This window comes from Phyllostomus discolor, chromosome 4, assembly GCF_004126475.2.
Source record: "Phyllostomus discolor isolate MPI-MPIP mPhyDis1 chromosome 4, mPhyDis1.pri.v3, whole genome shotgun sequence".
Lineage (NCBI taxonomy): Eukaryota > Metazoa > Chordata > Mammalia > Chiroptera > Phyllostomidae > Phyllostomus > Phyllostomus discolor.
The window spans coordinates 60,297,624-60,317,316 of record NC_040906.2 but is presented as its reverse complement, the minus strand read 5'-3'; the positions used below and the strand labels follow the sequence as shown (position 1 = coordinate 60,317,316).

General features: G+C 44.0%; 2 protein-coding genes across 3 annotated transcripts in view; both read left to right on the top strand.

Annotated features, from left to right (window-relative positions):
- PSMD14 (proteasome 26S subunit, non-ATPase 14) overlaps window positions 1-5,987 on the top strand; it is a 95,908-nt gene extending 89,921 nt beyond the window's left edge. Inside the window, exons 10-11 of one of the 2 annotated variants that reach the window (XM_036023395.1) lie at window positions 3,290-3,352; window positions 5,573-5,987. In XM_036023395.1, coding sequence (XP_035879288.1) covers window positions 3,290-3,352; window positions 5,573-5,671 — 162 coding nt within the window. In that variant the 3' untranslated portion in view covers window positions 5,672-5,987. The remainder of the gene's footprint in view (window positions 1-3,289; window positions 3,353-5,572) is intronic. The other variant, XM_028509295.2, reaches the window with a different exon arrangement.
- A 4,597-nt stretch (window positions 5,988-10,584) lies between these two features.
- TBR1 (T-box brain transcription factor 1) lies at window positions 10,585-18,379 on the top strand. Its single transcript, XM_028510954.2, has 6 exons — window positions 10,585-11,352; window positions 11,909-12,063; window positions 12,413-12,534; window positions 13,171-13,329; window positions 14,395-14,456; window positions 17,469-18,379. Exons 1-6 carry the CDS (start codon window positions 10,661-10,663, stop codon window positions 18,325-18,327), a joined length of 2,049 nt encoding a protein of 682 aa, XP_028366755.1. The 5' UTR covers window positions 10,585-10,660; the 3' UTR covers window positions 18,328-18,379.
- The last annotated feature ends 1,314 nt before the right edge of the window (window positions 18,380-19,693 follow it).

The following is a 19,693-nucleotide window of genomic DNA, read 5'->3' as shown; positions in this document are numbered from 1 at the left end:
CAATATATCGACTTGATATAAAAATCAAGAAAGAAGTAAAATACATTATCTTGAAATGCATTAGCAATTGTGCAGAGATTGTTTAATAATGAAAAGTATCACATAAGTGGTTTTAAAAAACAGGTACTTTAAAGGGATTATAGCATGTTACAGAGAGTAAAGAAACTTAACATGTCAAAGGGAAAAAAGAAGCCAAAGGAATAGAGAAGTGTGAATTGCAGTAAGAGACATGATGTCCAAAAAAAACAGAGGTTACAGAAAGGAGTAGGAGAGAAAACAGGTATTGGAATATCTCTGAGGTATTCAAGAAGTTCAAGAAAACCAAGTCTATTGGAATTCATCTGTTGGTGATTCTTAAGACTGTGAATGAAATACCAAGGATGTTGTCCATGTTTGTTAAAGGGTAAATAAATGGTAGAAGTTGAGATACAGGTTATCCACTTAAGAAATGTGACCATCACCAGAAAAAAAAGAAAATGAGGTAAATGAGTTTAGAAAAAGCCTTTTTGAGATAGGGGGTACATCTAAGGGGATTATGATAACATAACAGACCAAATTCCAGGAATTTCTTAGAATTGTGCAGACCATGCATGATGGGATAGCCATCTGGGGGTCTTTGTTGATAAACTGTTAAAAACGTTTCTGGTGTGAATAGCCACAAACATTTTCAGTGCTTTTTTGTTGGTTGAGTAAACCGAAGAGCACGAATGCAAAAGCAAAATTTGATGCCAAATCACAGAAGTTGCCATAAACACAGAAGTTCCCCTAGTGAGGACACTGCCTGTGCCTGAATTTCATTTGTTTCTGCTGCTACCATTTCTTAATTTTTCCTGGTGACTCGCCAGATGGCAGATAAGATATAGGTAACTTAGGTAGATGGAGAACATATTTTAGGGGTTGATGTGATGACCTGGTCTGGTCAGATCTTGTCTACCTTAGAATGTAAGAGATGTGCTTACTCTTTTGTCATGGGGTTTGCAACCTTAGTATATGCCTAAATCTACAGCTGCTCCTCATTTTCCAGATGGCATCTATGGCTGGGAGTACTTTTTACCATCTGCACTTCTCAAAGAGTTTGTGAACTCTCTATTTTAATTATTGGAAATGGAAAAACTAATTGGTAAAGTTGTTATATGATATAAAAGATTTTAAAAATTGAGTTTTTACATTTCTCTTAAGCTTTCATATAAGGTCAATGCTTTAAATGCCTTTTGACTTTCTCCTTTGTATATCTGCCATCTTTGATATTTACAATACTCCAAAATACTCCATAATAACTATTTTGTACATGAATTGGTATTTTGAGCCAAGTTCCAAAACTCTTACCTTCAATACTGTGAAGTACTGTTGCTGGCATGTGTGTAGAACTGCTAACACTGAATGGATATAAAGCACTAACTCATGTGAATTGTTCCATTCATCGAATATGTTTTCAGGTCAGTCAGTAAGGTATAGTGTCATATTTTTTAAAAGTAATTTAGAAGGACAAAACTTTCATGTGTTGCATTTTATCCGTATATGTGGAACATTGAGATAGTGACAGAAGCAATTTTCCAGTTAGGAAATACTTTTTTAACTAGCTGAAAATAATATGAGTGACATCTGACTCTGAAAATGAACATATTCTCTGTCTAGGGAATTCTGGATTTGGAGTGTTATTAACTTTATTTTTCCTTTTTGCAGTATTATGAATCATAAGTGTATTTCCTAATGATGTGTTGTATACTATAATAATCAGTACATACAATACTTATTCACCATCTTTCCTTTTAGGCAGGTTCTACTGAGGAAATTCTCTAGATAGTTTGTCCATTTATAAAATTAGACACTTGCCATCTTTGCTCATTTTCAAGTTCTCTGTTTACAAAACTATTAAGAAGGTGTGAAATGCAGCCAAACTTCCCAGTTTATGGGAAATGTCTGATGATTGCATTTCCTACATGTTCATTGTTCACACATGAAGAAATTTGGCAGCTGCAAGATTATTAAGTTAGAGTATCCAAATCTAACCCTCACTGGGATTTTTGGTTTCCTGCTTTCTGCCACCAATATCTTAACCCGTTTAGCCATATTTGTGGTAAGTGCTATGGTGTTCTTAAAGTTGGTGATCCTTAAATTTTCTTTGGTTTTGGTTTTGGGGTTTTTTTTTCCTTTTTTTTCCCTCATTTATCAGGTGCTATGAATAAATCATAGGCCAGGAGTTCACCTGATGTAGAGTTCTAGCTTCAGGCAGTAACGTATCCAAACTGCTAAGGAAGTTCCTTAAACTTAGGTTTCTCAATAAAGAGTTCTTGTGGTGGCGCCAGTATTGTGAAGGGAGGAGAGTGGTGGTAGCTAATCTAAATGCTGTAATTATTTCAGAATTACTCTGATAGAAAATTTATGATCATACACACAAAAGTTTGTGGCCAACTGTAGTAATAGTAGAACGTGGTTTGTGTATTTAAAAATTTTTTTTGATTTTGGAAACTTCAAATTATTCTGTATTTCTTCACAATCACTAAAAATCACTTACATGGCAAGGTGAGGTTTTTTCCTGAATCATGTACTTGGTTCAGAGATTTAAATATGTGAAGTTATTGAGGGAGAAAACTACATGATCTGTAAAAGGGATCAAAAGCCAGGAGCTCTGCCCTGGCCAGATTGGTCAGTGACTGCAGTGTGGCCCTGTGCATCAAAAGGTGGTGGGTTCAATTCCCAGTCAGAGCACTTAGCTAGGTCGCCGGTTTGATCCCCAGTCGAGACACATACAAGAGGCAGCTGATCAATATCTCTCTTTCTCTCTCTTTCTCCCTCCCTTCATCGTTCTCTAAAATCAGTAAAAACATATCCTCAGGTGAGGATTTTTAAAAAAAATGTCAGCAGCTCCTTTGAACTCAGGTGCTAGTGAAGTCTGTTTTTGAAATGATGGTGGTAATAGTTTTAATTATCCTCAAGGATATTCTGAAGATTGGTAAAATTGCTTTTTTGTTCAATAAATTACTTTATTAAAAAATTCTGCCCTGGCTGGCGTAGCTCAGTGGATTGAGCTCAGGCTGCGAACCAGGCATCGCAGGTTCGATTCCCAGTCAGGGCACATGCCTGGGTTGCAGGCCACGGCCCCCAGCAACCGCACATTGATGTTTCTCTCTCTCATTCCTTTCCTTCTCTAAAAATAAATAAAATCTTTAAAAAAATAAAAAAAATTCTGTGAATAAAAACTATGATAGCTATTATCTTTGGTGATTATTCTGCAACGGGGAAAATAAATTTAGAATTTGAAACTCTGTCCTTTGTGTTTCATTCACAGGCAGTAGAAGAAGAAGATAAGATGACACCTGAACAGCTGGCAATAAAGAATGTTGGCAAGCAGGTGAGGTGTACTGTAATAGGTTGTGCAGTTGCACAATAATGCGCTCTTGTCGAGTCAAAACTGTTTTAGGGACTGTATGATGTTTTCTCCCCATCTTTTCATTCTACATGTTTCTTCTGTCTTATAAATGTGATGCTAATTTTTTTTTTTATTTTGAATTTATTTTTATTGTATTTTTTTCATTACCATTTATCCCCATATACACTCCCCCCCCCCCACAATTACCACACTGTTGTCCATGTCCATGAGTCCTTTTTCCTTTGTTGTGATGCTGATTTTAAAGGTCACCGAATTATTTGATGTCATATTCTCTTTGCCACCTATAGAGAAGTAGATCACAAACATTCCTCTGGGGTTTTTAGTGAAAATAACTTACTAGAAATAGGAATCTTGTGTCCTGAGTTCATTTTTAAGTATTATTTTTACTTGAAATAATAATATCAGTGAAGATAATAGAATGGTAGATTTCTTTCATATATTACAGTTTTTAAATGATAGAGTTTAGCAATGTATAGGCTTTAATATGTAGGTAATGTTCCTGAGAGAGCTTAGAGCACTAGTGGATTATACTGAGTTAAGAGAAAGTGTTTTAAGTATTTGCTCTTTCACTTTTTCAAGATGAAATACACATTTTAGTTCTTATTTTCTGAGGGTTGGGGGGAACACACTAACCAATTAGAATCTACAGATTAATTAGACTGTTTTTTAAAGAATGTTGATTACATTTTTTTCATTTCATGGAACATGGTTATCATATTGCTGATGTTGGCAGAATCTTGATATTTCAGATGCAAGACACTAAGCTGTCTTTGCTTTCAGCCATCCTACCATATGCTCTGATCCCATCACATCTCACAAGCTATGTAGGTTTGGGCCAGGACCATTCTTGGATGGTAAATCTCTAAGAATCACCCAGCTGCCACAAGAAGTAATGTAGATAACTGAGGGAGTGTGTTACCATTTCACTACAAAACCAGTTATTCCAATAGAGCAGTAGGGGCAAAAGTCTGACTTAAAAATATCACAATTGGTGGAATCAAATCTCACTATATTTCTGAATATTATAATTTAAAAACAAGAACCCTCCAAAATCAAAATGGAATATAGTTCACCTTATTCTCTCACGCTGTGGGATCTAGTCACCCCTGTTGTCTTCACCCACTACTTATTTTCATCCAACGTACAGTCCTGGGTCACCAGCTTGGAGCCTTGCACTGTAAAATTTAGTAACTATTTTTTGAGTACATGACTCTCTGAAGCTATAGTTTCTTGGTGTGTAGGTTTTATGTAACAATTAGCAGTAAATAAAAAGACAAAATTAAAATAAAAATGAAACTGGCAATGTATAATTGGCAATGTATACTAAACATCAGAATCATTTAAAAAATGTAGTACTTCTCTGGTTTGGCTTATTCACAGCAAAAGCAAAACTGTCTGTGATGAAATTAGACTAATAATCGTTTACTCCTGCAAGTTGTTCTTAGTCTCTTTCACCTAAAACGCCCTAGGTCTTATTTCTGAAATAAAGAAAATTTATCATGGTCTAGTTACTCGGAATTATTTGTAGCATGTTGTATCTCTGCGTTGTTGAAAGAAATCAAATGTATTGAAATTATAGCTTAGAAGAGAACAGCCAGGAAATAATTCCAGTGATGAATATTTGTTTGAAGTTAGGAGCCTTAGGTATTTTAGCAATACTCATAAGCAAATATGCTTTAATTGAAAGTTTTTATTGTGTGCAATATATATCCTTTATTTAAAAGCTTTCAAATTTAGCTGAAATACTTCTTTTGGCTCAGCATTAAGCTTAAATATAAATTAAGATTTTGATTTAATTTCTGTTACTACAATGCAGTGTTAAGCCTTTTTTAACTCAGGTGTTTCAAATATAGATTTTATCAGGTTTAACCTAAAGGATTGCACCTGTATACTTTTCTCTGATAGGTTTTTTGGGGTTTTTGGTTTTTTTTTTGGTACAGAGTCTAAATGTACTGTGTATAAATCAATACTTCATTATGTAATCTATCAGTTAAATTTTTAACAGATTTAGAAATCCTAAAAATGTAACAATATATTAGGAAAGTTAAATTGTGAAATACATATTAATTTAGGTTTGGCTTTCTTGACTCATTTCATCAGCTACTGAAAGAAAATCTAAGTAATTTGTCTCCCAGTAATATGGTTCTTTTTTTCTTTCTTTCCTTATTTTTTTTCTTTTAGGACCCCAAACGTCATTTGGAGGAACATGTGGATGTACTTATGACTTCAAATATTGTCCAGTGTTTAGCAGCTATGTTGGATACTGTCGTCTTTAAATAAAGCAACACAGAAAGCTTTTAGAGATACTTTCAGTGTATATTACTCTATTGTTCCTAATGCTCCAAATCAAGGGACCTCTGAAGGTGTGTTTGGTTAAATGTAAGACATCTGGCATCATTTACAGCACTGTAACACCTTCAGTCTCAGTTGTGCAATTACTTCTGTTTCTTTAGTCAGGGTCTTTGCAGATTCCAAAGTTGTATAAGAATACATCAAAGTGGACAAATTTTGTTAAGATCCCATTTAATATTTGAAGAAATCAGTAACACAAATATATTTTGATTGTTGCTTACAAAATAAAATACATTTACAATCTGTGTCTCCTGAGGTCTGTTTGGCACTGGGTGGAATTGGCAGAATAGCATTTGCCAGTGCTTTAGAAGTCTCACACTAAGGTGTGTTTCCCCTTGCGTTCAAGATTCCATAACACATAAAACATCAATGTGGTAACTTCACAAATGTAAAATGATTGTCATTAATGAGTGGCTGATACCTCATTAGTGGGTAACAGAAAGAATGCTGACATATTTCATTTAAAGTATTTGTCACAAGTTAATATTGTATTTGCAGTATAGCTTGTTAACATATGTTCAGGATTTCAGAAGAGTACATTTAAGAAGAAGGGACAATTTTGATGTAGACTTTATCATTTTTTAAAAGAGTACAGTCTACCAATAGCATTGAGATTGTGTGGGAATTGCCTGCTGCAAACTCCCCTAAACTTCCAGCTAAAACAGCCGTAGAAGGTATACTGTATAATGTCTTCAAAGCAAAATGAGAAAAGTAGCCATAATGTAAGTTTAATATAATGAGCACATAAGCAACACTTTTGTTAGTTTTATCTTTTCTAAAGTAACTTAGAAATACTCAGTTTTCTGGTAAAGACAAAAATGTGACTAATGGCAGCTTTTGTAAATGCCTCGTCCCACAACCTGCTTTTGAACCTGGTGTACAGAAGTTCATCCCCCATTAACATTCACTCATGGCACAGCACCATACTGGATGCACCAAGGGGTGCTGGCAAAACATAAGGAGACAGAGAATTAATTTACTGATTTTAGAAAGGGAGAAACAATGATTTCTACACATTTATGCACTCTCTGGTTGATTCTTGTATGTGCCCAGACCAAGGATTGAACCACAGCCTTGGGGCCTCAGGAGGATGCTCCAACCAAGTGAGCTACCCTGCCAAGGGCTGGAGACAGAGAGTTAATTCTTATCTACACTCTTTGTGAGAATATGGCAGAAAATGTTTCTGAGGCTTCATTAAAGGAGGGTTTTGCTTGGGGACTTAGAATTTAGACTTAACCTCTGCTAGAGATAGTATGAAGTGGTAGACCGAAGTCCTGTTCTGTTTGAACAATTCTGGGCTCTTATTGCTTGCCTAATGAGAAGCTAGCAGAAACTAAAAGTGGAAATGGCTTAAATTTCCACTTTGTTTCACTGTCTCTTTTTTCCTTTTTGATGTAATAAGAGATATTCTGAGCATTTCTTCCTTTCCTGAGGTTTTATCTTTTAAGTATAGTGATAGCATATTTTATTCAGGACATGTAGTAATGTATTTAATTGTTGGGATTACAACTAATCATTTGCAATTAGAATATAAGTGAAAGGTTTCCTTTTGCCCAATTTAAACTGTGTGGACTACTGGTGGGGGGGGGATACGTGATTTTTCCCTTTATGTAAACAAGGTTCTACAGCTTATTTTCATAGATATTGTTAATTAGAGCTAGTCAGATTTTTTTTTTTTTTTTGGTCCAATCTGCCCTCAGAAGAAGGCCTCAATAATGCAAGGGCTATTCTCAACATTCTGTTTGGAAGTACTTTTTTTTTTTTTCACTGTAGACCCCTGAAACTATCTCCTGAGTGAGTACAGTGACTGAAAAGGCTCAAACAATTCCTGTCTTTCTTTGTGCTCTTATGTGATCACCTCATACTCCTGGACTCCCCAGTTTCTCTCACTTGGTTCATGTTTGGGACATTCCCATTTCAAAACCACATCAGAATCCCTCCTGCTACCAAAAGTCTACGTTTTCTTTGTAGATTTGGAGTCTATCAGAATTAGGATGCCCAAGGAAGCTCATTGAATATACCTTTGTGTCAGAATGTATTGCTATTTTAGCAGCAGCCGGATGGCTGGGGCCCAGTTAGGCACTGAAATGACTTACTGAATCACAGGCTTGATGAGCCACTTTAGGGTGTGTGTGTGTGTGTGTGTGTGTTTATGTGAGCATCTTTACTCAAGTACTGTACAGCATTAAAGCAGCACCAGAACCAAAAGTTTTGCTTGCCTCTACTACAGAGATCTCCCTGTTGTCTTAAACTAGTGTGGGGACATTAAAGTTCCAGCCTATTTAGTGTGATTTGCCTAGAATAGGGACACCTGGGTCTTCTGGGGCCTTACTATATATACAGAACTCAGGCCCAACTCCAGCCATGAATCAAAACAATTCTGGCATGGTTCCTGTGCACTTAGAGAAGACCTGCTCTGCATAAATACGGTTCAAGAGCAGGTGTGCTGTTACTGGGGCAAGCCTTAGTTTTTCTTGAGCATGTATAAATTAAAGGCACGGCCTATAAGTGAGGAGTCACTGGATTTTGTGACGCCCTCACTGGAAGGTAAAGGGCAGATAAAACACAACTGTCAAATGTCATAGCCACGGTCCCCAACCCACGTGAAGCCTCAACAGCTAAGGCCTGCTTGGTGTATGAAGCTTCCAGGCAAGGAGCTGAGATTTGCTTCCAAATGGAAAAATGGGTCTGGCTGTATTTTTCTCCCAGCAAACCGTCTCTGCTTGAATGTGGGACATCTGGTCATCAACCTGTCCAGCCCAGGGCCGCCCGCTCCGGGCACTGCTCACGACGCCCTGCTGGAGACCGCAGCTGGTGCCTTCTGCAGCCTAGGTGGCCAGCCCGCCTCAAGGGTGCAGCCTGAGCTCTGCGCAGACCGCAGGGCCCAGCGAGGCCCGGATCTAAAAACCGCGCCCGCCTAGGCGTTGGTCGGGTCTGGCTAAACCCTGTCTGACCCTGCCCAGGTCTCACCCAAAGACCCAAGCGCCGCTCTCGCTCAGGGCACTGCTAGGGCCCGGGGAAGACAGACAAGCTCTCTCGAAGGCGCAGACCCCACCGGGCGGAGGCGCCCTGTCGTGACTCCCGAAGAATGTGTGCCCCCGGTGCGTCCTCAGTCTCCCGGGTGGCGGCTCCCTCTGAGGATCCCCGGGGCCCTGGAGAGCCTTCTCTCTCAGGCCGCTCAGGGACCTTAGATAATTAGGGCCGGGCAGCTGGTGGGCCGAGCTCCGGGCCGGGGCAGGGGGGGGAGGGGGGGCGGCCTTGCCCGCCGCCAGCCCGCCCCAGCAGTGCCCTGCGCGGAGCCGCCCTCCTATCCGCAAGCTCCTCCACACTCTGCGCGGCTCCTCGTCCCGGGAAAACCTCAGGAGGGCAGGTTCTTGGGTGCCGCGTCAGTGACAGCCGCGTTGGGCGCCTCAGGCCTCTGCTGTTCTGGACCCTCGGGTCCAGGTGGGGGCTGGCTCTGGGCAGACCGAGCACTGGGAGATTCTTCCTATACCTGGGGGTCGCCTTTGGCTTCATGCTTGTTAATTTGTGCCAGCATCCTTTTAAATTGCTATTTTTCTCTATTTCTTCTCAAATTTTTCCGCATTTTAAAATTACTGGCATGGATTCTTTTCCTCTTCTCCAGATTATATAAACATTGCGCGGGCGCGCTCCCGCGCGCGCACTCCCGAGTCTTCAGTAACGATCCTGCGTTGGTAACGCTTCCACTCTGTCTCCCCAGATCAGCGCTTCTAGTGAACCAATTTGCACGGGGGCTCGGCCCTCTCTTTTTCTGGTGAGGCTTTTGAACCTGTCGCCAAGCCAGTAACTCAGAGAGAAGGAAGTGCAGTGAGACACGAGGGACGCAGGGAGCCTGTCCCCAGTAGATGCTCTTCAGATAATATGCAACCAAGCTCACTGATAAAATATTTAGATAAGACCTCGTAAACATCACTGAAAATACATCAAGGCACTTCAGCCCGACAGCGTATGATTATTTCAAAACTTAAGAAGATCATAGACTGTTATTGTTTCTGTGCTCACCCAAGAAACCGAACCTTCCCGAGGTGGGTGGATGGGTGGGTGGGTGAGTTGCTGCTTTTCACCCCCACTTCTCCCTCTTCCCGCCCACTTTCAACACCGTGGTTCTCGGTAGCAGTGGTTTATTTATTTATTTATCTATCGAATGTATTTAAAAGGGGTGTGCTGGGGTGGAGATGGAGAGGACACGCAGGACGCGCTCACAAAGGGCTGGCTCAGGTGTTGTGTGGTTCTGTATTAGCTGGAAAAGACAGACTGTGGAACTTTTACAGGGCGAGAAGAGGCCACCGGCTCGAGCTTTGTATACTTTGCACTTGAAATTGTTACATTCAACAGAATATTTGGCTCATTCAGATCTGAAGTCTCCTAGCATCTTCGAATTCCCTCCTCCGCCGCCCCTCAGCTCCAAAGAAGGGAGGGGGTAGGAAAATGTTTAGTAAATTGCACATCTTTGAATCTTCCTAAAGCAGTGGTCACAAAGCTTAAAGGTGACACAACAGTGCTCACGTAAGACCAACACACATTCCCCACCCCCCAAGCCAACAATAAAATCATCCCCTTCCATTTGCCACGATCGTCGCGACCAGGAGCCAGGTGATTATCCTAATTAATGTCTATCTAATTAAATTACTGTCAGCAGTTAACCAATGGCAGGAGCCGTTTCATCGGCTGCACAAGCAGCAAGATCAAAAGTGAGCGAGCCTTTTCTGATTGCTGCATAGTGTCAATTGGCCAATCTCTTCTCCCAGGGTAAAAAAAAAGTAAATCAAACCTTTGAGAAGCATTTGCTGGATGAAGTGCTTTCTGTCTAGTGAGGGGGTCTGTGGATTTCTAGTTTATGATAAATAGGACTTTAAAAACCAGGGACAGGAGGGCGAGTGTTCAGGTTCTAGAGCTATGCAGCTGGAGCACTGCCTTTCTCCTTCTATCATGCTCTCCAAGAAATTTCTCAATGTGAGCAGCAGCTACCCACATTCAGGCGGATCTGAGCTTGTCCTGCACGATCATCCCATTATCTCGACGACTGACAACCTGGAGAGAAGTTCACCTTTGAAAAAAATTACCAGGGGGATGACGAATCAGTCAGATACAGACAATTTTCCTGACTCCAAGGACTCACCAGGGGACGTCCAGAGAAGTAAACTCTCTCCTGTCTTGGAGGGGGTCTCTGAGCTTCGTCACAGTTTCGATGGCTCTGCTGCAGATCGCTACCTCCTCTCTCAGTCTAGCCAGCCACAGTCTGCGGCCACTGCTCCCAGTGCCATGTTCCCGTACCCCGGCCAGCACGGACCCGCGCACCCCGCCTTCTCCATCGGCAGCCCCAGCCGCTACATGGCCCACCACCCAGTCATCACCAACGGAGCCTACAACAGCCTCCTGTCTAACTCCTCACCGCAGGGCTACCCCGCGGCCGGCTACCCCTACCCACAGCAGTACAGCCACTCCTACCAAGGAGCTCCGTTCTACCAGTTCTCTTCCACACAGCCCGGGCTCGTGCCCGGCAAAGCGCAGGTGTACCTGTGCAACAGGCCCCTTTGGCTGAAATTTCACCGGCACCAAACGGAGATGATCATCACCAAACAGGGAAGGTAATGCCACATTCTCCGCGGTCGCTGCCCCAGGCGCGGCCCAGGGGCAAGTTGTGATCGCCGCCGCCGCAGCGATGATTTGGGGTCGGGAGCGCAGTGGAAGGGGTACTCCCTAGAGTTGGAGGGCTTTGGAAAAAACGGGAAGTGAAAGGTAGACCCACAGTGTTGATGTTGGGGGTGGGGTGGGGCGATCCTTCTCTAGAAAGGTGGACGGAGAGGCCGTCAGTGGCCGGAGAAAAGCGAGAGAGAGAGGGAGAGCCCGGGCTAGCCGCCGCGAGATGGGAGGGACACCCAGATACAGGACAGGTGGGAATGCGGGTCGCCAACCTTGCTCTTCACCTGGGCAGTGGTACCTGCCGACTCCCCGCGCCAGCTCACCGGCTGTGGCCGCACTTCTTTACCTCCCCCTCCACTCCTTTTCTAACCTAGCTAACAGTCGCTCCCAACGCTGCGAGAACAAGTTTTGCTTTGCTATCTGGCGCCGCGCTTCTTGCATTTAATCTTTAACATTTATGTTTTTCCCCCTTGTTTTCTCCCTCCCCCTTAATTTAAATAGGCGCATGTTTCCTTTTTTAAGTTTTAACATTTCTGGTCTCGATCCCACGGCTCATTACAATATTTTTGTGGATGTGATTTTGGCGGATCCCAATCACTGGAGGTTTCAAGGAGGCAAATGGGTTCCTTGCGGCAAAGCGGACACCAATGTGCAAGGCAAGTCCTTCCAATTAACACGTTTTTCTGACACTTATTTAGGTGAGAGTGATTAATTAAAGCCTTTGTGGACTGGCTCGAGCGACTTTTAAAACGATCGCCCAGTGACTCTTAAAAGGAAACGAGGGGGATAGGGGGACAGACAGACTGAGCGGTGAGAAGGGGGAGGATTATGCAAAAAGCCATTTTAATCATTCCCAGTTAATAGGAAGAAAAAGCGGCCTGAAAAGCCCTGGCTAATGGGCCTCACAGTGGTACAAGGGGGCGTGCACGCGTGTGTCCTGCACAGGGAGGAGTGGGAACTGGGCAGTGCCCGGGACATATGTAAACAACGTATTTCTTTCTCTAGGAAATCGGGTCTATATGCATCCGGATTCCCCCAACACGGGGGCTCACTGGATGCGCCAAGAAATCTCTTTTGGAAAATTAAAACTTACAAACAACAAAGGAGCTTCAAACAACAATGGGCAGGTCAGTGGCTCAAGCGCGCCCGCTTGTGCGGTCTCTCTCTCTCTCTCTCTCTCCCCACCCCCACCCCTTCGTCTCTCCCCCGCCACCCTTCGCCCAGTAACATTCAGTTCATTAGTTTAAACCAGCATGAAAAACTGAAAAACTGGATACCTATTTCTTGGCTTCGTTAAAAATACTTTTTAAATTCTATTCCCACCCTCAAAAATTATATTAATGACCTATAAAGTTGTTCTCGCTCCCTGCCCAATTCTTACTTCACGACCTAACCAAGTACAAACACTAGATAGATTTCGAGAAGGAAACCTATAGCATCTGCAGGTCGTGAAAATCTTTGTTCCTCGCTAAAGGACGACTAGGAGAAGGGCCCTGAGGATTGGGCGGTCGGGTTCTGTTCCCCGCAGGTGCTAGGGCGATCCCTGCTCCCAGAGGAGCGCGGACTATTTTGCCCCAGCTAGCGGCTCACCAGCTGGGCCAGCCCCGCGGTCGTTCAGCCTGAGGTCGGAGGGGGCGGGAGGGGGGGGGGCGGCGCGGCTAGCTGCTCCCGGCTCCTCGCGGCCCTCGGCGCACAGCCCCTCGCACACCGACCGGACCGCGTAAACGCGCCGTCCGGCGCTTCCCTTTCTCTCCGCGGGACAGATGGTGGTTTTACAGTCCTTGCACAAGTACCAGCCCCGCCTACATGTGGTGGAAGTGAACGAGGACGGCACCGAGGACACCAGCCAGCCCGGCCGCGTGCAGACATTCACTTTCCCCGAAACTCAGTTCATCGCCGTCACCGCGTACCAGAACACCGATGTAAGGACTCCTGGCTGGGGACTGGGCTCGCGGCGGGCCGCACCCGCTTCCCCCGGTACCCGCTTCCCCCGGCACCGGAGGGCATCCCCTTGCCTTTCCGGCTCGGGCAGTAACAGCAGCAACAGCTGGCTCTGCTGAGCCTTTTAGACGAAGGGGTAGGGGCCTGCTTCCCACCTTCCCTAAGCATCCAGCGGGTGGAAAAACGCTTCCTCTATGTCTCTGTTGCGGGTCATCCAGGCTACCTTTGAGGTGCTCGGGGTTTCTAGGGCCCCTTCTCTTTGGAATTTTCAATTTAGTTCTCAAAGTAGAACAGATTTAAATCTGCCTTTAAAAAGAAAAAGCCCTCTTGCATTTAGAAAACAAGCAGATATCCCCCTGCATTTTATTCTTATATTCTTGGCAATCTGTGGCATTACCTAATACACACACACACACACACACACACTTTTTAAAAAGTCTCAGAAATAATGGCTGAAATAAATATCATTTTTGGGATGATCAAAAGAATACACTAATTCATATATGTAAAAAACTACAGTAAATTAAATTACGGTGGGTTATGGAATGAGTTTTCCAGCTCTTGAACCTCTTCGGCATTGGCAAGTTTGCAAAAACCAAAACTAATTTTAAGGTGCAACTTGTATGTTTTCAAGTTGTGGCTCAGAAGAAACCAACTTTTAAAAATATGGTGAAACATTTAAAATAGGCAATTTTGATATTAATTCAAACACCCCTTAGAGACTTTTGTCTGAGTACATGCATTTTGTATAACAAGCATTTTAAAAATGTGCGTTTGAACCAATTTAGATCACATAGGAGAGTTCATTGAAAGCAATGCTTTAGTTTTAGTCACCATTAATTTAAAGATGTTTCTCATAACTTTCATGATAACTTTTTTCTTTCTGTCTTTCCATCTGTTCCCTCAACTTTTTAAGTAGGGAAACCTTACTACATGATGAAATCATAGGCCTAACCCCCTATAAAAATGGCAGATGATATATTCTCGAACACCCAATCCTCCTTCCTGTGTGGAAGGTGAGATCATATTAATCTTTTTTTTTCCAGATTACACAACTGAAAATAGATCACAACCCCTTTGCAAAAGGATTTCGGGATAATTATGACACGTAAGTAATTTTGTATCTTCGTTCTCAAGTAGTTGTGGAATGGAGCTTTAGGTCAAAGGTGGATTGTTATGTACCAGGCTTTCAGAAGCTAGAATGTGTGAAGACAAGGTTGTTTCCTTCTACCTTTTGTCAGCTCCCTTTCTCTCTGGTGACCTTGTGGCTTAGCACTTCAGTAGTTTTGGTCAAAGGTTTCCTCCACCTATTTTTAGCTATCTTATGAATTACAGAGTTGTTGGCAGGCCTCTGAGGCTGGCTGGCTGGCAGGGGAAGCTGCCCTGGTTCCTGGGTGCGGGAGTTGTATGTGGCGCTGCAGATGCTCAGCTCAGATTGTCTGTGTCTGAAACCTCCCGATTCTGCCTGAAAGTGCATGTGGCTCTGGCAGTTGTTACAGTCTCCTTGGCATATGTGACTTTTATTTACCCATTTCTAAGTTTTGTGTAATAGCTTTTCCTGTGCAAGTTTACTGTGGACTGAATAAAAATGTGCACCCAACACAGACAAATTCATGAGCAGAGCCACTACAATAGCCATTTCAGGCACTGGGGAAGGACCTAGGTGCTGTTGCTGTGTATTATTTATAAACTTTAAGAGAATAATATTTCCTCTTAACATGTTTTAACTAAAAGTGTTGGTTCCATTTTCTCCAAGCCTCCGGTACTCCATTTCTTTTCTGTCAACATGCTTCCTCTGGGGGCAACAGCAGGTGTAAACAGAGCTATGCTTGTTGTAGCATTCTTGCTTAGAGTCCTGGTATAGTGCCTAAGAGTTCAGGTAGTGTTATATAGCAAAATCTATATCTGGATTGTGGGGATCCTCACACTTTTTTCTGACTATAAAAGGGAAGGGTTCAGAAATTTTAATTTCACAGCTTGCATTAAGTGCCTGGGAGAGAGCTACAAAGTTGAAGATGTCTTTGACTAGAAATAGATTAAATTTATAGAGAGAGACAGTGGCCACTTCTATACCAATATCACCTCCTATATTTTTATAACAATTGAAAGAGAGTCATTGATATTAATCCCTATAACCATCTTGTGCATCCCTTAGAAGTAGGGAAGCAAACCTCAACAGTGACTCCCCAGAATAAAAACTTGGCTACTCTAGTCTTCCCAGTCTGAAAAGGTGGACCTGGCACAGTGGAAAGTGTGTGGCTCAGGAGACCAGAGATATTGGTCTCTGCTAGGGGGTCTTGTAGATTTCGAGCTTTTAATTCTGCTGTGAACATCTGTTCCAAAGCATTTTATTTTGCACAAATCAATTTGGTAATCCCAGGTGGATTGGGACCTGGATGGGCATCTAAATTATATCTTTTGCAGACTGTTTTCTTTCTTTTAAAGTATTGTGATAGTAAACAGAGGAGATATTTGCACCTTGCTTGTTGTGTTCCCTTTCTGCCTTCCTCTGCTTCTGTTATTTGAGACTGGAATTACATTTCAGGAGAGAAGTCTTGTGCAGTGAGCAAAAGGGACCTGAGCAGCCACAGCGTGACCCTCACCTGCCCCTTCTCTGGCTGACTTCTTTTGGAAAAGCCACTTCCCTTTGGTTGTTAAATCATGTTTTTCATTAAAAATTTCTTTATCTATATGAATGGATACTTTAGCTTTTTAAGGGCTCGGGAAAAGTAGAATGGTTTATAACATTCTCCCTTTCCACTGTTGTGTTGGTTATTTGGGCATGGCTAACTTCTGGAGAAACAGGGAGAGCAGTAAGAGTTCAGGGGACTAGCAGGTTGCTTGGCCACTCACCAGGGAATCTCCTCCCCAAAGGCTTAAGGTCTGACGAGAATGAGGGTTCTTTCAAAACAGTCTGTTGATTAAAGATTAAACCATTTATGTGTGAGCTAAATAGAAAGACAGGCATGTGGATATGTGTATGAGAAAACACTTCTACCAATCTTGATCCAATCTCTGGTTCCCTCTCAATTCTAATGGAATTTTCTAGGCCCAGGGCCTAGAGTTAATCTTTGATTATTTTATCTTAGGTAATTCCCAGTAACACAATTACTGTCTGGGCAACTACTGATAGGCCAAGTTTTTAAGCTTCTCTTTGCCTCAGTTTCTTCATCTGTAAAGTGGAGTAACAATGAATGGTACCTAATTCCAAGGATTGTTGTGATGGTTAGATAAATCACTGTCTGTGTAGTCCTAGACACAGTGCCTGGCATGCAGTCAAGTTGTGTGCAGTTAGCTATTATTAGTGGGAAATTGCTTGAAGGAAGTTTATAACTACTGTAACAGTTTACCCCAAAGTTTTGTGTTTTTTTTTTCTTTTCTTTCTCCTTCTTTTTCACCAATAAGGAAATCAAAAGATAGAGAAGGTCAGAGTAAGGAATGCTTTTTCTTTGTAAAAGAATTGTATTGATTGTTGACTTTGTTTCCAAGTAGTCATCCTTGTTTGCACTGGTAGAGGTAGAGGTTAAAGGATCACACTTGGGAAACCAGACAGTCAGTACGGTGGAGACTTCCAGCAGCCATCCTCCCGTATCAGAAGACTGGTGAAGGCCAGTTTTTGTTTTATTACGACCTGGACGGCCCGCGGGTGTGTCAAAAGGAAGAAAGTTGTCTTAAAAGGGTGGAGGAGTGGGTACCTTGTTTGGAAATTTGGCTCAGAAACACCCACCGCTGAGGGAAAGTCCACTGGGCAAATAACACCTTACTCCCTGCTTTGATCTGTCACGCTGTCTGCATATACTGGAGATGTGAGATGGAAACCCGCTGCCGTGCTCCTCTCTCCGTCCTCTATTTACTTGGCGTGTGAGAATAGGGGACGAGGGAAACCTTTTTTTTTTTTTAATTGTGTCATTTTTAGGTCCCTGAATAGACAAATTGGTCCCTTTTTAATTACGATTTCCGGGAGGATGCAGGTCTGTGACCTTTTGTCTATCTCCATCCCGGATGGCAAGTTACAGATAGAAAGTGCGGTTGTGGGTGAAAAGTGGTGGTTTTTCCTTCCGTCCCCAGAAGGGACCTCTGCGCCACCCCTCGGTTCTCTCTTTCTCTCCTTCCCTCGCAGGATCTACACGGGTTGCGACATGGACCGTCTGACCCCCTCACCCAACGACTCCCCGCGCTCGCAGATCGTGCCCGGAGCTCGCTACGCTATGGCCGGCTCTTTCCTACAGGACCAGTTCGTGAGCAACTACGCCAAGGCCCGCTTCCACCCGGGAGCGGGCGCCGGCCCGGGACCAGGCACGGACCGCAGCGTGCCGCACACCAACGGGCTGCTGTCGCCGCAGCAGGCCGAGGACCCGGGCGCTCCGTCGCCGCAGCGCTGGTTTGTGACGCCGGCCAACAACCGTCTGGACTTCGCCGCGTCGGCCTATGACACAGCCACGGACTTCGCGGGAAACGCGGCCACGCTGCTGTCCTACGCAGCTGCGGGTGTGAAGGCGCTGCCCCTGCAGGCCGCCAGCTGCACCGGCCGCCCGCTCGGCTACTACGCCGACCCCTCGGGCTGGGGCGCACGCAGCCCCCCGCAGTATTGCGGCGCCAAGTCGGGCTCGGTGCTGCCCTGCTGGCCCAACAGCGCCGCGGCCGCCGCGCGCATGGCGGGCGCCAACCCCTACTTGGGCGAGGAGGCGGAGGGCCTGGCCGCAGAGCGCTCGCCGCTGCCTCCGGGCGCGGCCGAGGACGCCAAGCCCAAGGACCTGTCCGACTCCAGCTGGATCGAGACGCCCTCCTCCATCAAGTCCATCGACTCGAGCGACTCGGGGATTTACGAGCAGGCCAAGCGAAGGCGGATCTCTCCTGCCGACACGCCGGTGTCCGAGAGCTCGTCGCCGCTCAAGAGCGAGGTTCTGGCCCAACGGGACTGCGAGAAGAACTGCGCCAAGGACCTAGGCGGCTACTATGGCTTCTACTCACACAGCTAGGCCGGCCCTGCCCGTCCGGCCCCGCGCCCCGCCAAGGCCGGGACCCCGCCAGCCCCTCACAGCTCTTCCCAGCTCCTCCTCCCAGACCCCACCTCGTGCACTCCGCCCCCCCCCCATTTTATTTGACCCTCGATTACCGTCTGCAGCAAATAAGTACAGGTCTCCAAGTTTGATTTTAACCTTTTTTTTTTTTTTTGCACTGCAGTTAGCCCACCGACCTCCAACTTGGCTGTAAACCGTTTGGTTTTCCTACTTACTTTCCATCTGTGAAGTTATACTCCTCACACTCCTCCCCTCGTCTTTTTCTTGCCCCCCCCCCCCCCCCCCCGCTTCTATTTCTTGTAAGGAAACCCTTCACCTTCAGGAGACCTGCGGCAGTCCTGTCAGACAGCAGCGATTCCGACTCGTCAGTCTCGGCCTTCCCATTAACCATAGGTTGTTGACTCTAGAATCTGGACCCACCCAGCGCGTCCTTTCTTATCCCCGAGTGGATGGATGGATGGATGGTAGGGATGTTAATACTTTTAGTGGAACAAAGCCTGTGAAATGATTGTATATAGTGTTAATTTACTGTAATGAATGGCTACTTTTTATTATCATCGTCAAGGCACAAAACCAGTTCACGCTTAACATTTTCATTCTTTTCCTTTTTTTCTCCACCCACCTCTCCCCCCCTTTTTTTTCTGGTGAGATAATGAACTATTCTAAGAGGCTCTGGAAACCTGAAATACTTGATTGATAATGATGAGTTTCTCACTTCTCAATCCGTTGCATGAAATAATTGCTCTGTGCCCTAATGCACACAAACAGCTAAGGAGAATCGTACCAAACACCTGCGAAGGACAGGTGCCTGTCCATAGGCGAGCCGACTAAGTGGCATGACGCCTGCAACCCAAAGTTAACTGGAGTTGTATGTTTTTCCCTTCCCCCTTCTAAACAGAATAGCTCAACATAGCAATATTATTTTGCCTTATTTGTTTCCCCCCAAAGTGCCAAAATCATTACTGGTGTGTGCAGGTGCCAAATATGCTGACAAACTGTTTCTGAATATCTTTTCAGTCCCCTCTTCACCTTTATATACTGTAATCTTTGTAATGAATATTCCACTAATGATATAGATGACTGAATTGTTGGTAACTATAGTGTAGTCTAGTGATGAATTGTGTGAGTTGTATATTTTACTGCATTTTAGTTCTGAAAATGATTTCCCCACCACCTAGAAACAGCTGAAATTTGAATTCCTTGGGAAAACACTAGCATTATTGCAAGTAAGACTGACCCCCCCCCCCCAAGTCTTGTTATATTTAAAAAGGATCATTTATCCCCCCTGGAATAGATTAGTAGGATTTCTAATGTTGTGTAGCAA

Bases quoted from the DNA above. Each gene is read 5' to 3' on its own strand.
- TBR1 (XM_028510954.2), top strand. From the start codon at position 10,661: ATGCAGCTGGAGCACTGCCTTTCTCCTTCTATCATGCTCTCCAAGAAA. The intron at 12,535-13,170 runs GTCAGTGGCTCA...TCCGCGGGACAG, and splicing joins CTTCAAACAACAATGGGCAG to ATGGTGGTTTTACAGTCCTT. The intron at 14,457-17,468 runs GTAAGTAATTTT...CTTCCCTCGCAG, and splicing joins TTTCGGGATAATTATGACAC to GATCTACACGGGTTGCGACA.